This window comes from Xyrauchen texanus, chromosome 27 (genome assembly GCF_025860055.1).
Source record: "Xyrauchen texanus isolate HMW12.3.18 chromosome 27, RBS_HiC_50CHRs, whole genome shotgun sequence".
In the NCBI taxonomy this organism is placed as follows: domain Eukaryota; kingdom Metazoa; phylum Chordata; class Actinopteri; order Cypriniformes; family Catostomidae; genus Xyrauchen; species Xyrauchen texanus.
In genome coordinates this window covers 30,370,933-30,388,508 of record NC_068302.1, presented here as the reverse complement: position 1 = coordinate 30,388,508, position 17,576 = coordinate 30,370,933, and the positions used below count along the sequence as shown (strand labels likewise).

Below are 17,576 nucleotides of genomic sequence, written 5' to 3'. Positions count from 1 at the left end.
TCGAGGGTATGCGAACACAGGAAGGAAATATATATATATTATCGCGAAAAAGCTCTTCATGGAGGTTATCAAAGAAGGGAAGGGACCCATGAGGCGTTCCCTTTCGTAGACTGGAAGATACAATATATCCCCTAATTTGGAGCATTTGGAGCGTTTGGGGGTCTCTTTTTCGCGTGGCCAGTCCAATCTGGCAACCGCACGAGTAACAACATCGAGCAATTTCCTCCGTAGATTTTTTTATCGCGGACGGAAAGCTCGGAGGCAGGAAGAGAATCGCGATCCACCTCATGACCCGAAGAAGCGTCGAGATCATGTGTGAAGGACCAGCTGGGTTTGGGGAGAGAGTGAGAGAAAGGGATCAACCCGTCTCTTGCTCCTCAGCCACATCCATGCAAGAGCCCCACGAACGATTTATTTTTTTTTTTTCGTAAGTGCTGACTCCCGGAAGCAAGCGAGGCGAGCACGACGCACTCTGCCTGTTAAAGCAAATCGCAGTGCTCGCACCCGCCCTGCTGCAACGCGAGAGCAGCGTGCTCTTACCCCCAAACAAAAAAGCAAAAACTGATGTGTGTCGTCTTCAGCTATAGAGCGGAAGAGGGGAACACGCACCTTTTGCGGCTTTCAGTCATTCTCTCTTTTTCTAAACAGAAGAGAACAACGTTCACTGCACACTGCCTAACTGATTCTAACTTCTAACAGAGGAAAGAAAGTTTTGACAGGGTTTGTGAAACACACAGAAACGGAATCGCTCTGAAAAAAGAGTTTCTTATGACACCTGGTGACGTATCCATTTGTAGCCTGGCCTCAGGTGCATCTAATGATTACATCAGCCAAGGCTATAAATTCCGGTCAATGTTCATTGACGTGTTCCACACATTATTCAGCTCGGCTCACAGCTAAAACTGTTCCCCGTAGCGCTTAGCAGCGCAACATCTTAGTGAAGCTTTTTGTAAAGGGAACAAATCACTGATTGAAGGTATAAGACAGAATGAGTGAAAAGACTGTGTGTGTGTGCGTGCGTGCATGCGTGCATGTGTATGTGTGTCTGTGAGAGAGAGGAGAGCGAGAGAGAGAGAGAGAGAGTGAGAGAATAATTTACTGGATATTACAGTATATTGTTTCTGTTCTCTTTGTTTTAACATTTAACATTGGTAACACAACAAACAGTCATTCCAATAAATTCAAATATGTCATAATTGAAGTCCCAGACATGACTAGCTGTCACGAACCCCGCTCCTCTGCCCCATCCCCGCTTCGTCGCACACACACTCACTCCTCAAGCTCGCACGCTCGTTCCGCCCCCTCGAGCCCGCACGCTCGTTCCGCTCCCCTCGTGCTCACGCTCGTTTTGCTCCCTCGAGCTCTCACGCTCGTTTTGCTCCCTCGAGATCTCCTGCTCGTTAGCAGGTCTCTCTCCTCGGGCTCACATGCACACTCCTATGGCCAAAACATTATGACCACCTGCACTCGTCTCAGTCACCCCATTATTCGTTTCACCTGCACTCGTCTCATCTCCTTTCATTGTTTACACCTGCACCTTCCCCTATAAATACCACAGCACATCCGTTTCACGGGTGTTGGTTATTGTATTTAGTTTCCCGTGTCTTTGCCCCCCGCTAGTCTCGTCTAGTTTTGAACTCCTCTTGTCCTCCTCTTAGCTTGCCAGCTCCCCTTGTTCCCCTGTCTTTTGCTCCCAGTAGTCCTGTCTACTCTGATCCTGTTTCCCGGCTTCGACCTCCCCACTCTCGTTGACCACTCTCTCCCGGATTTGCCCCTTTACTCGACTTTGTTTCCCCGGCTTTTGACCCTACGCTACCCTGACCATTCTCCCTCTGGATTTTCCGTGCTGTACTTTTGTTTGCCTGCAAATAAACGCAGTTTTGACATACATTGTGACTGTCTCTTCTTGTGCGGGTTACACTAGCGCATTTTCTATAGGGTGACCAGATTTTGAAAGACTCAAACTGGGATTAAACTGGGATATATTTATTTAAAAAGACAATACATTAAGTTTTAAGGTAACATTTTGTAAAAAATAACAAATTTATATGTAAAAAGTATGATTTTCTGTATAATTAACAGTAAAAATTGAAAAGTTTAACAAGAGAGTACATGTACTTTTTACGGTACATAAATGTTAAGATTACTGTAAAAAACAATAGTTTCTTCTTATTTTAATATCCGTTATGTATATTGGGTGTTCTGTGTTATATTTTATGTAGTTTAGTTAATGTTTATTACGTTATTTTAATTTCACATGTGTTACCCGGATGGTGTTTAGTGTTTGTGTGAGTGACACTGAACACAGTCTCTACATGCTCCAGGAGGGGCCTCTATTGATAAACTTCATGTCATCGTGTGCCCTTTTGTAATTACTACGTGATTAACAATACATTATAAAGTAAAAAGCTGATTTTTACAGTTTCAGAAGGTTAATATATCAAGCATATTATTTAATAATATAAATGACGTATAATATACAGGCATCAAAATTACATCCCGTAAAGCCTGAAACGCGGTTACCATATTTATTCATAATCACAGCTGCCAGTTTTTACCGTAAAATTAACAGGATTTATTTACAGTATATACTTTGTCAGTTCAAACCAGTCTGGCCATTCTCTGTTGACCTCTCTCATCAACAAGGAATTTCTGTCCAAAGAACTGCCACCCACTGGATGTTTTTTTTGTTTTTAGCACCATTCTGAGTAAATTCTAGAGACTGTTGTGAAGGAAAAAAATTCCAGGAGATCAGCAGTTAAAGAAATACTCAAACCAGCCCGTCTAGAGTCAACGTGAGTCAAAAGATAAACAGAGGTAGTGGTGTTACACCGTATTCTGCTATAAAAGTTCAGAGGAAACATTCAATGGTGGGAAACCAGACTTTTAAATATTACATTTTGAAAATGCAATGCCTGAAATTGTTCAGTTGAAGGGGTACCAAACTGCGACTCCTGAACAAAACAGTTTGGTTAATACATGTTTACACATTAGCTTCCACTTAGCTGACAAGGTATGAAAGTATCTACGTGGTTAGCTAGTTTGCTATAAGCTTGTTGTCATGGAGAGTAAAAGATGGATGTTGTTTATTTATTTTCCAGCATTGTGTCTCACCAACTAGGTAACAAAATAATTTGAAATCAACACTAAACAGACACAATCCACCACCACACCGTTGTCTGCAAAAAAATTCTCTAATGCTTACCTTTCAATCTACTACGTTACTGACTGCACTGACAAACTATAGCTGGCTAACATATCAAACAGATGTGATAAACATGAGTGACATGGTTGTCAAGGACAGGGTCAATGTTATATTAGTTGTATTGAAAAGGGAAAATTATGGGGTAATTTTTTATTAACTTTAATAAATGTATGTATTTCACAAATTAGATAGCAGCTTACCGAAAAGACACCACTTAACTCTACAATGTCAGCAGAACCATCAGCTCAGCTCTGTAAACAATGGAGACAGCACTCTGCTGGACAAACTACATTATGACACTAATTCTAAATCACCCCAAGCATTGTTTTCTGCATTATATATATCGGTAAACATATACGCCAATACCGATGTATCTGTGAAAGGATCAATCGGTCGGGCACTAATTAAAATATGTTGCTAAATCCAAATTAACATATTTTTTTATGTGAAATATTATTTTATTTTATAATATCTTGTTTTATATGATTTTAACCATATTTTAGATATTTGTAAAATTTACAAATTCCATATAGCCTATTCTATCCATGATGTAATATTGCATGTGTAATAATGATATGAATTGTCAGTGCTTGAAATTTCTTATCAGCTAAATATTTTAACACAAAATTTGCAACATTGGAACTTAAAAGTTAAAATACAATTCCAAATTTCCACATTTAAGTGCTTGTACTATTAAAAAAAAATACAGTTGTATGAATATGACCTGAAATGGGAAAGTGAACATTTACAGTGACAGCACATGTTTGTTTATTTTATTTATCAGCTTTTATTGAACATGCATTTTCCTTAGGGCATTTCTAATTTGCATTGGATGATGACAGAGAGCAGCATAGAGTACCAATGGTGTGAGTCGTTGCCATGGTAACCACATAGATTCTACGCGCATTGCTGCAAAATTAGAATTAATGTATCATCAAATCATCGTGCAATATAATAAAATATCTTCCCTTCTCTAAGATACCAGACACGATACCAAGAAGGACGTTGAGGATATTTGATTTTAAATTGTAATAAAATCTGTGAGTCTGAAACCAGGACATTATAAAATATAAAAAAACATAAAAATGACTGGACACCGGGACACACCTCGTAAATCCGGGACAGACTTCCATTCCCCCTAGTTTCCTTACAACTCATTACACTTGACATTGCATTTATTAACGCATATGTGGAGTGCCTTCTTACACGACCTAGTTGAAACCTCTATACAATAACGCCAATATTCTAAAATTAGTTATGGTGTTTGAGCCCGCCTGTTCTGGTTCAAAGCTGTCTGCTAACTGCCGGTTCACAACAACATTTCCTCAGAATTTCTTTCTTCAAGACAGTGATCTCTTGTCAAAAGCCCTCTACCCTCTGCCATCAAGATACATGAGTCAGCAGTCCGAATCTTCTCAGAAATGAGATGACTCTACGCTCCCCTGCAGTGTTCCAGTGAACATCACTCTGCCTCGCCATCTTGACGATTGGCTGGTGAACGGGCCTCAGCATCCTGATTCCCCACAGCGCATCAGCAGATGCTGTGTATCTTTACTAAGCAATAGCATATTGTGTATTGTCTATTGTGTGAAATAGAAATATATATATTTATTTATATATCTAAATGAGTCGCTTACATGTTCGCATCTTTTTAAGCAAAGACCCAGTAAACTCTCACATACATTCAATTCTCATATTTCTTAAAGAGCAATTGGATGCAGGACACAAAGTCTCACTCAAAGTGTATGTGGCGACTATATCTGTGTATCATGCACATGAAGCCGGCGCCACTATAAGCAAGCATGATTTAATCATAAAGTTCCTTAAAGGCAGAGGCGGCGGAAGCCGATTTTGCCGGGGCTTCAGCCCCGAATGTTTTGAGTGTAGCCCCGAATGTATTTTGAAAAGTTGACTGACAAATATGAAACCGGACAATAGCCTATGTAAACCTCCGAAATCATAAGTTGCCTTATTTCATTGTGCTTTGGCTTTGCACATACTGCATACAGCCTGTAAAAATAGACATAGGCATAATCTAGCCTATAGAATAAGTTCCTTTGCTGTCGGTAGCCTATGGGCGACTCCGTTTCTTCCTCTCTGTTGAATATGCAGCAGGTAGGGGAGGAGCTGACATCAACTTACTTTACTTAGTGGCGAGTTAACAGCAGTTAGCAGGAAAGACAGCAAAAATGAAGCAAATGAGGCTTCTAAAATTTCTGAAAGAAGTCAGTGGGTAAGAATTCGCATTTGTTTTTGTCCTTAAAGTCTAAAGATCATCATCTGGCTGGCTTTCACCCACAGTAGGCTAAACCTCAAGATGTCTGCTACTGACTAAAATCATATGTTGTAACCTCTAGCCTCGTGGTTAGCGTATCTTACTCTCTCGCTGGAGACCGTGGTTCGAGTCCAGTTTGGAGCATAATTTTCTTGTTTATCAGGTGTTATTTTCTCTAAGGATAACCAATAAGCATTAGCATAAAATGTATGTGTGACTTGTTTTGTGATATTAGTTTGTTGTAAATATACACTTTGAGGGTAGCAAAGATGTGCCAGAATCAGGCATGGAAACTGGTAACAATTAATCAGTCACTTTACTTTAGAGAAAGTTAAAAGTGAAACATTTCTTATCCCAATGATCCTAATGAAAGGATTTTGACAGATGAACATGGACAATTATATACAATTTGATGCCATGGTGTGGCAATGAACTTAGTCATTCATGTATTTCCTTAACTTAGGATCTTATACATCATTTTGACTATTTATGTAAAAAAAATTAAATTATTTATATATAAAAAAAAATGTTTTACTTCACTTTACTCACTATAATATAACTCTTTTGTGATGACTTTATTGTAATGTACATGAAAATTCAAGAATCATGATAGATATTAGGGCAATCCCACTGATCTGCTCTTCCCAATACATTTTCTTCAATGGTATTGGTCTACAATTTGACATATGTAGCACTTGATGAATTAGTTGTTTGAAGCTGATTTGCAATAAGTTATGTGCTGTATCTGTTCTTTTGCATCACAGATGATTCAGGGAGGAGAGAGGATGTTGAGGATAGTACTTGAGTGGAAGATTTAGGAACTGTAGAAACAGGCCCAGCAAGAGCAGAACTCAAAGAATACCCTCTCACCAGCTTTGAACTACAGAGAAGTGGTTGCTAGTGTGAAAATAAAATTGTCTGGGCTAAGCCCCGGATGTCCTTCAATGCTAGAAACGCCTCTGCTTAAAGGTGCAAGACCATTAAACCCACTTGGGACTTCACTTTAGTCCTAAAAGCTCTCACAGGGCCCCAGCCCCCACCTTTAAGACCACACTACTGCTTGCTCTGGCCTCAGTAAAATGGGTCGGTGACCTGCATGCACTATCAATTAACAATTCATGTCTGGAGTTTGGCCCCGGTCTTTCAAAAGCCACTGTCAACCCCAGAAAACGTAAGGTCCTAACCTAATCAGAGCGCAGGTTGTTCACCTTCAGCCATTCTTCCCTCCTTCATTTAATTCGGATGAGGAACAATCATTTCATTTGTTATGCCCTGTGCGGGCACTATACGCATACGTTGAGTGCACACACCAGTTCGGACTGTCTGATCAGCTCTTAGAATGTCTGTCTCCGAGCTATTATTTTCTCACTGGATTGTCAATGCAACTGCCCTAGCTTATGAGTCTTAGGGTAAGACATGCCCAATTGGTGTTAAAGAACACTCAACTAGAGGCATGGCCTCTTCATGGGCATGGACGAATGGTGTGTCCTTGCAAGGCATATGTTTTGCAGCAGGATGGTCTTCTCAAAACACATTTGCAAGGTTTTACAACCTAGACATAACATCTCTCCCTTCCCAAGTTCTCTTTGTTTAGAGCGCTTGCTATTTCATTGGCCAAATATATACTTGTGCTCCTCCCTTTAAGGATGAGCTCCTTGTCTTTTTACACAACCGCCTGCATTCAGGCCGTTACTGGAGTTGGAGTCCGATGAGTCCAGATTTACACTATTCCAAATAATGGGGTAAGAAGGGAAGCACAAGTAGTTTGAGTAAGAAGGCACTCCCAATATGCGCTAAGCGCAATGTCTCGTTCCCTTTGTCTCAGGGAGCTGCAAGATTTGCGTATATCACTGAGACGTTTTCTACCTGCTTTGCTTCTCTCCATGATATACTGTAGTGCAGGGGTCCCCAAACTATGGCCCGCGGGCCGAATACGGCCCGCCCCACATTTGGACCGGCCCTCTGAACAATGCCATGCAGAGAAATATTTTTACAATTTAATTTTAAATATGTTTTAATCATATCATATTTGTATTTGATAATACATATTGGCTTTCAAAATAAAATTTCCCTTAGTTATAATTATTAAAGTAGCCAAATTATTTGTTAGATTCACCCGGATTAACGTTTCATCGTGATCGAGCGGGTGCACGCGATTCAGCAAGAAAATTGCTTTACCACACAGAAGTCCGATGGTTAAGCCGGGGCAGAGTTTTGAGGCGTTTTTACGAGCTGCTACCCGAAATCAATGTTTTTCTTCTGACAAAGGGCAAAACTGTCCCAGAACTGATCGACACAAAATGGAAATGGGACCTCGCCTTTTTAACAGATGTGACAGAAATGTTGAATGGCCTCAACGTGCAGCTCCAAGGCAAGGGGAAACTAATATGTGACATGTATTCCCACAAAGCATTTGAGGTGAAACTAGCACTGCTTGTGGGACAAGTGCAAAAGCAAGACTTCACCCATCTCCCTGTTACCCAAAGCCTCTCAGCTGAGAAACCAGTGGTCCCATTCCCAGCTGAAAAGTCATTGGAAGCGCTGGAAATGCTGAAGGCGGAGTTTGATGTGCGATTCCGTGAGCTACATGTCCACGCTAAAGAAATCCGCCTTTTTCAGAACCCTTTTGCTGCTGACATTGACGAAGCCCTGCCTTCTTATCAGTTTGAGTTGGCTGAGTTACAGAACTGTGATGTTCTGAAAGACGCGTTTAAGCCCAACAGTCTCATTGAATAATATACTGCCCTCCCTAACGAGACCTACCCAAACATCAGAAGGAATGCAATGAAGATGTCCACACTTTTTGGCAGCACGTATATCTGTGAGCAAACCTTTTCAGGCATGAAACTGATGAAAAATCCGATGAGATCAAGACTCACTGATGAACATTTGCATCAGTCTTTGAGACTGGCTGTGACTGGAATGGAACCTGACATTGGACTTCTCACCAGCCAGAAACAAGCCCATAGTTCACACTGATTAGCCTAATACGCAGAAGTAAATAATTTGATTTCAATAGCAATGAATATGAAAAAATGTCATTACGATAGTAATAATGCTCTTTTAATAGGCTATATATCACTTGATGGTGCATAAATAATAAATTAATCTAGCATTAGGAGGCATAATACTGTACATCCATTTAAAATCATAATAAAATCTCCACAATAAATCACTCCGGCCCATGCCATTTTCTGTTAGACTACGGCCCTCCATTACAGAAAGGAAAAATGATGTGGCCCTCATAGAAAAAAGTTTGGGGACCCCTGCTGTAGTGAATTCCTGTCTTTGATAATGTAATGAGGGCAATAGACATCTGCAAGTGCTATCGCCGCCTAATGGCATCTTCATATTAAGATGATAACTGGTTTAAAGGTTTAAAAACATATCGAAACAAAAATGAAAACTAAATATTTTTTACGATTATTTTTATTTTAGTTTAGTTTTTCAGAGCCATGACAATGTATTTTAGTTTAAGAAAAAAAGAAATACTTTTAATACTTGTTTGCAACCTCACTAACTGACACCATAGAAAAGGATGTATTAGATATGAAGCAATCTTGTTTCTTAACTGCTAGATGTTTGGATTCTACTACTTTACTAGTTAATTCCTCCATTAACTAGATAAAGTAATTATTTAAGAAGTTTGCTACTTACTTTTGATTGTTGATTTTCACCATAATTTGAACAAATGTTTACCATAAAAGTACATGTATTATACTGTTAATTATACTTTTTATATCTAAAAAACAAAAAGCTTAACCGTAAAATAACCTTTATTGTCATGTTAAATATAATATAATTTTTTAGCATATGTAAAGGTAACTACCAATTAACTTTTTTTTACTGTAGCATTTATACATTCTTTTACCATTACAATTACGGATATTTTTACAGTGTACTTTTGTGGACCCCAGGGCCCCCCTGGTTGAAAACCCTGATAGACAGCTGAAGGAAAATGTGACGTATGACAAATTAGATCTGCAACATGTGTATCTGTTTTCCACTGAGAAGATCTCTGTAGCAGCTTGCCCCTCAGCAGGAAACCCTCATGGTTCTATCATCTGCTGCCCTGCCCTGCCCTTATGGCACCCCCACCACCCTCAATGGCCACATGGCTGGCACTGAAGCTGGGGTTGAAAGATCTCCTACCACACAACTCTAAAGTCTGATAAATGCATAAATCTAAGACTGCCCAAGCACCTGGTGTTTAGAGTCAACGTAACTGAAGAGGGAGGCGCGACAATTAAATTCCAGAGCTAGTCATGTGAAACATTTCAGATTAACTGTATTAAGTGCTAACCATCCCTCAGGATGCCAACAGTTAAATAAAGCAATTCCATATCAAAGGTGTTATTTTCTCACACCATATTAAAGCAGAGAGTGATGGGTTTGAAATAAATAAGACAGACAGAAAATCATAAGCATGGAAATAATGTTATTTGCACTGAATACAGAAAAGAAAATGTGCTAAATAAGAAGATTCAAATTCAATCTAAACGCTGAGATTTGTGTGCTATCAAACATGGATTTAGCATTTCCAGGTGACACAGACAGCAATTGCAACTCAAACATTTGACAAAGATATGACCTAGCAATACAATGCTATCACTAATTGAAGATATAACACAACTTGAAAGAAAACGCTAAAGTTCAGTAGAGGTTAATTAAGAAAGCACCAAAAGAGGGTCATAGCTTTCCTGAAAAAAAATAGAGGTGAATTGTTTATTTTATGTTAAATTAATTATTTAATGAACAGATTCATTTATTAATGGTTGACTGTGAGTAGTGATTCCTACAATAGCATCATTAACCAAAAATAAATTTTTGATGATTATGTATCCATGCCACTACGTGTCAGTATAAGTCCAAGATGACAGCGCAACACACATGAGTGCACATTTAAATCTTTAGTGCCCAAAAGTTATTGTGACTCACATCATTAAGCCAAAGTTGTAAATTATTCAGATTTCTTTATCAAATAACACAAAGAATTTGGTTCAATTGCAGGTTCTAGCACAATTTTCCAGACTCTGCCAGTAAAGAGCTCTAGAATGTTCTGTGTGTGAGGTATTCCATTATGAAATTGAGGTTCCAGAAGCCTACTGGACTCTAGAACTCTCCTTTCTAGAACAGAACTCTTGTACACCTTCTTATTCATGTGATGATCTAATCAGCCAATCGTGTGGCAGCAGTTCAATGCATAAAATCACAGATACAGATCTGAATGGGGAAAAAATCTTCAGTTATTTAGACCATGGCATGATTGTTGGTGCCAGACGGGCTGGTTTGAATATTTCTGTAATTGCTGATCTCCTGGGATTGCACAACAGTCTCTAGAGTTTACTCAGAATGGTGCCAAAAACAAAAAACATCCAGTAAGCACAAGTTCTGTGGACAGAAACACCTTTTTGATGAGAGAGGTCAACAGAATATGGCCAGACTGGTTCGAGCTGACAGAAAGGCCTCGGCAACTCAGATAACCACTCTGTACAATTGTAGTGAGCAGAATAGCATCAGATTGCACAACATGTCATATCTAGAAGCGAATGGGCAACAACAGCAGAAGACCCAGATTTGGGTAACAGCTTCATATGTGCAGACTGAATCATCAAACACACACCCTGTTGGAAACGCTTGTTTCTGACTGAGTTACCGGACTGAAATACAGTAAAGTCTACACTTACACATATACATTGCAGTTAATGGTCTGATTTGAATTGCAGTCTAAACTTATTGGTTACATTTATGTATTGGCCTACTTTAAAAGTTTAAACAAAGAATGCCCTATTTATGGAGAACAGTTGTGACATCGGACTCAGCATTTAACATAAATTCAAATTCAAACAGACTGGATTTGCATGAAGAGGAAAGGCTTAGCTGGATAATGTTAAGTCTGTTATGATGTCACTGTTCTAAAGTTAGGACTGAAAAAAAAAAAATTGGGGGGTTTGTTTAATGCCTATTCTCATTGATTCCAAATGTTTGGTTTCCATAGAGTTCAGAGGAGCTCACATAAATGCATAAACAATATTAAACAAACAATGTCCTTGGTAATACAATAAAATCAGTTTTGATCACATTGCAATGCTTCACTTGTGGTTTTAACTTCTGGTTGAGATATATGGCCAGTGAGCATTATTTAGAGTCTAAGTGTCTTTCTGTGTGGTTGCTACAGCAAGTCAATATGAAATTCAGTGAGTCCAGGACTAAAGTCCAGCAACAGAAATGGAAAACGGGAAATGCTTGCCAAGTTAAATTCTCTCTTGACATGAGCACGCTGCAGATGGCTGTGCAAATATGGTGATTAGCACTTAGTGTTTACACACTTTTTTATCATTCCACATAGTTAATGATCCAGTGTATTGCCAAGAGGTATAACTGATGATGTGTTTACCTATGGTTAATTATGAAGTAGACTTAGTATTAAAAAAATCAATTACACCATTATAACTGTCCAAAATTTCTTGTCAGTGTCTTTAACCTTTTCTAAATATTTTTTTATATATAACCTTGAGAAACTTTTATCCACTAAAAAGTACACATTTCAGCATTCTGCTAACTTCTGGAAGATTTAGGAACTAAATTAGATGATTGCCATGCCTTCAACTGCACGCCTTTCAAAAGACAAGCCTGTAAACACAAAAATCTATTGACAGGCAGAGAGCGTTTCTCATTAGCTATATTTTCTGATTGTCTAAAAAAGGCTGGGCTGCTTCACTGACACTTTTGTCCTGTTTTATTAAGGCTAAAGGCCTTAAAGTTCTTCTTCATTCTTCATTCAGGGGTAAAAAGAAGTACTAAACAGCATGTTTGTGAACAATCAGAAACACACACCACTGTGGGAGGCATTTTGAATATGATTCAATATTTAAATATGAGGACGCTACATGTAAAACCTCAACTAATGTGACATTAAAACTGTTTTCAATGACTTTATGCCTCATTCTGTGAGTAGAATTTAAATGTTGTCAGTAAAAGAAGTTGTTTTAACCACTTGATGATGATTCAAAGTAATATATATGCAGTATAACATTTTTAATTTGTCTTGTTTAGATTCTGAATTCACGCTGCTAATGCGCTAACATGCTAGACGCTACCATAATATGCTCCGATTAAAATCTGTTATTGTAATTTATGATGACACTGATACACTGAGATGGGTGTATAAAAGAGCAGTAATGGGCAAAATACAGACAAAATAATAATTACAAAACTGTGATGTGCTAATGGCTTTTGCTGCAGATGGCACATGAGTGTGTGGGCACTTGAGAGTATTTGAGTAGATTTGATTCCTTTTCTGGACAAATTAAACAAACAAACAAAAAAATTGCATGACATGGTCTTGTACGATGGTGTGTTCACGTTTAATACTGACTGAAAACTTAAACAAAGTAGTAGGTGGAACTTCAGGTCACACCTACCGATGATGTTGACCAATGGCAGCAAAGTGTTTAGCAGCCAGTTAGAAGTTTTCCTAAAAGTTTGCCCAGAGGAGCTGTTATGAACCACTGATGTATATCGGGGCCTTAAGGCTGTCACAGAGACAGGTGTAATACCTCTGTACACCAATGGTATTTCAATGGTATCTGTCAGGTAAAATGGCTATTTAATGAGTGGTATTATGTGTGGTATTCTCCAGCATTACAAACAACTTCTGTTTATTCAAAATGTATAGTGCTGCTAAACGTGACACTTCAGGTAACTCATAAGGCCATCAATGTTGAGTATCCAGAAATTCCCTCCTCTGAGATAAGCTATTCATTGTAAAACCGTGTAATCTCTTGATTGCACAACAATGAAACATCTTGGTCTGGAATCTAGAGGCCTGTGCTCAAATCAAAACAGTGCCTGGAATCTCCATGAAAAAGAGCTATTATAGTGGCTTATGACTCGTTGCTAAGCAACTGCCTGGTTCAGTTTATCAGCCAGTTACCAAGATTCCTTTCCTGACTGGTGCAAACTTCCTCCAAAATATTTTAGAAGTCAGAATCACCAAAGCTTTCAAAAATGCTCAGAATAAGACTGACCCAGTTTCTGAGAGACGCTCATAGCTCATGTAAGCAGGAATTCGTACTTCCACAGACACTGACAGAGAAGTTAAATATTAAACCCTGTAATCAGTTTTATCACACTAAAATCATGTTAACATGTATAATGTTTACATCTTGTGGCTGCACTTTTGAAACAATGTGTATTTTTATGTTTGTGGACTAGCACCATTCACTTCCATTGTACAGTATGTGCCTTGTAAGACTGTCAAATGTTTGCTTATTTAAATAATCAAGGGACAGGTTGAAATTATATTCTGTTGTTATCAACATTATGCAACAAATTATGTTGATTGAACTTAACATTCCTTTCACTACATTAAAAAAGGATTTGGATCAGTGTTGCCAACTATTTTCAATGGAAAGTAGCTAAAGCCTGCTCGAAAAGTAGCTAAATGTCGCCAGATGACGTCATGCGTCATTAGCATATTAATGACGTCATCGCGTCATATTTGCATTCTGCCTAATTTGTCGGTACTGTAGCCTACTTCAGTTTATAATAACGGTTATCTCCCCTAAACCGTGCTCATACTGTTTTTATATAAGTATATAGCCGAATGTCCAGTAAAACGGTTCTCAATTACATATTTTCTGTTAGACAACGGAACGGAACTTAGCTAACGTTACATGTTTATGAGTTTGAAGAAGGTTTATTGTTGTGTTTGGATAAGTAAAATGTATAGAGTCTGTAAATATACGATCTGAAGTTGGAGAGTTCAGAAACCGAACCGGAATGAATTAAAACTCTGATTAGTAGTGAATATAAGCGCATGCCAAGAAAAAACGGTGAAATTAAATGTTTTGAATTAAAACAAAGGAGAAGGCAGCTGCTATGTGATCACTGATTGGTTCCTGCTAACACAAGCGTGAACATGCGCAGCTCATTCATGTCTATGTCCGCTGGCGTGCAGTCAACGGAATGTGCTGCTCCTCTCATCCGCTCACTGAACAGAGCAGACGCCGCGGGGAAGACCTCACGCTTGCAGTACTGGCGATATTTGGAATTTGGAAAGTTGCTAAGGTTTGTCCAAAAAGTCGCTAGATTTGTCGCTAGTCGCTTTTTTTAAAAAATGTCGCTAAAGGGGTCTGAAAAGTCGCTAAAAATAGCGACAAAGTCGCTAAGTTGGCAACAATGATTTGGATTAAATTTCAGTCCAACAGCTAATTTTTGTATGTTTTCCCCCACATAAAATTACTGCAATAAACATTACATAAAAGGAAAATAATGCATGAAAAATTGAACTCCTCTTTCTAATTTTTTTTTAGTTTTGCCTACTCCTCAACTATATGGTATGAATATTATTATTGACAAGTGTCATCAAGGGTTAAGATAGTTATTGTGATTTGGACAGATATTTAGAAACTACATAATTCACATCTTTGACTAAAGGTTGGGTAATATCAAACAACTGTACAGTTATGGCATGATTAATAGTGATTCACAATGATGTACGCAGTGCATGATTTTTTTTATCTCATTTGCTCCATGTGCTTACCTCATGTGTAACTCTTGGCCATTTAGAAAAAAAAAGTGAAACTTCAATAAAACATGAAGTATATATTGCAAGGAATCAGTACCCAAGTCACTGTTTTAAAGAAACATATAGTATGTTGACAGACATATGTTTTGCAGCAGGATGGTCTTCTCAAAACACATTCGTAACATTTTACAATTTAGATGTAACATCTCTCTCTCCACAAGTCCTCTCTGTTTAGAGCGCTTGCTATTTCATTGGCCAAATATAGATACTTATGCTCCTCCTTTAAAGACAAGCTCCCCATCTTTTTACACAACCACCTATATTCAGGCCGTTGTAATTTACCATAAGTCACAAGCCCTTACATTATACATAAACTCCCTTCCTGACTGGGTTTGTGAAGGAGTTCATTCATACTATATGACTATATTCATTCTGAGTGCTCCCCTCCTGGCCCAACACAAGGGTCACTCACTGAGGCATACTCATATCAGTCGCCGTCCCACGGCACTGCGGCATCATACTTCCTTTCTGGGAGATTATGTTGTGTAGTGCGGCGTGATGGAATTCTGTTAATATACGCAATGTCAAGTGTACTGAGTCGTAAGGGAACATCTTGGTTACGTGCGTATCATCGGTTCCCTGAGACGAAGGAAACAAGACACTGCGAACGCTAGCCGAACTACAAGACTCAGAGCTCTTGAGGCACAAGCTATGCCCTCCCTGATTTCATTCAGAAAATCAGAAGAATGGTGTTTGTGTACCTGTTTTTATAGCAGACAGCGTCACGCCAAAACAGGCGTGCTTAAACGCCATAGCGCGTTATTGAAGAGAGATTTCAACTAGGTCGGGTTGCGTTAATAAACGCAATGTCTTGTTTCCTTCTTCTAAGGGTACCGAGATTATGTAGCCTACGTAACCAATACGTTTTGCATTGCCATATAACAGGAGTGGTGTGTTGAGCAACAAGAGGCAGCGAGATAAGAGCACAGCCTGAAACAATTCATATTGAAAAATGACTTAAAGCAACTTTTAGTATTTGCTACTTTCTTATTATTTTCTTATTGTTGGGCTCCTTGAGACCAGAATGATTTATGAAATGTCAGATATTATGAACTGCATCATGTGATGACTTAACTTACAAAAATGCGGCTTTTAATCTTAATAAAGCAGTTCTTTCAAAGAAAAAAATAACACAAAACTTTAGAGTTAAAACGGGTTACCAGGAGAGGGAGAAGGTTCGTTTGTAAACATGCTATGCTTTACACTAAGCTGACAAAGTAGTTTAAGCGAGCCGGGAGTATTTCAACCTTTTCGTTGCCACAACAACACTGTAGGCCAACTTAAAAAAGGAAACCCTCCTTTACCTGTGCAGGTTTACAACACTTACCCTCCGTAATGTGCCTTTATTTTCACATTCTCCGAAGGCAAATCCATCATCGAGCCGTTACTTACAGGCATTGTAAAAAGTCAACAAACAATCTCTCGAGACAGAAAGACACAGACTCTGTTCATTAAAAGACGACTGTATATCAGATGCAAAGTGACATAATTCGAATGAACTGTGTGATATTGTCCTTAATGTCCTCAAAGTCACGTCACTGCCAAGGTTCGCCTTTTGCCCAGTAAAATCTTCCAAATACCGAGAGCGTTGTTCATTCAGTTTCTTTCCGGTACTGTGAATTTTACGGCGAGAGAGCCTTTGCTATGGTTACTCTTGGGGGCGGAGAGAGAGGGAGACATCGTGAAGTACGGTTACTTCCATGTCTCAATCGGCCTAGGAATCCACCTGTTGTTCACTTTCGCTTCTGTGGGACAGCTTCTTTCTGTAGGACATTCCGCGCGTGACGCTTCGGCATGGGTGTTGCGCTGTCGCGAGGAAATATTCCAAACTGCACTTGTATTTCCTAAAGAAATCGCAGTATGTTAGTGTATCTCGCACGTAGATTGTTCTGTTCAATGCATTATGACGTCAGCGAGGAATGTGCGCATTCCATGAACGCATTATTTGCAGGTGGATAACGGTTGCACATTATATGGGTCCAGTCGGTCTCTCTCTCTCTCTCTCTCTCTCTCTCTCTCTCTCTCTCTCTCTCTCTCTCTCTCTCTCTCTCTCTCTCTCTCGTTAGAGTCGGAATTGCTTATCCAATTAAACAGACGTAAGCTGGTGAGATAGAATCGTTGTGCTCAGAAGGTGCTAAAAATTTGCCTACTGCTTAACTCCTGTAGTTTTCAGTAAAGTCAGACTCAATAACCAATATATTAACTAGTTTGAATCAACCTGTTTGGCCAAAGTGGAAATCTGAATTAAATTCTACATTTTCCATAATGAACAATGTATTCTCTTTTTATGTCCCTAAATCGAATCTTTTTCATAAAAAAATAAAGCAAGAAATTAAGCAAAAACAAACAAACAAAGTTTGACTTTTCAAATCTGATTTATTATAGGCAGATCATGTCATAAGATCAAATACAGGCATATTCTCAAGAATGCAATTATTAATCAAATTGATTGCGTTCTCCAGTTTAGTAGTTTTTGAATCAAGCTTCTTGCAATATTTTATTCT

General features: G+C 38.8%; 1 protein-coding gene across 1 annotated transcript in view; it reads right to left on the bottom strand.

Moving 5' to 3' along the window:
• Window positions 1–16,795, bottom strand: part of prkcz (protein kinase C, zeta) — a 98,789-nt gene extending 81,994 nt beyond the window's left edge. Inside the window, exon 1 of the mRNA XM_052093879.1 lies at window positions 16,400–16,795. Coding sequence (XP_051949839.1) covers window positions 16,400–16,470 — 71 coding nt within the window. The 5' untranslated portion in view covers window positions 16,471–16,795. The remainder of the gene's footprint in view (window positions 1–16,399) is intronic.
• Window positions 16,796–17,576: the final 781 nt, after the last annotated feature.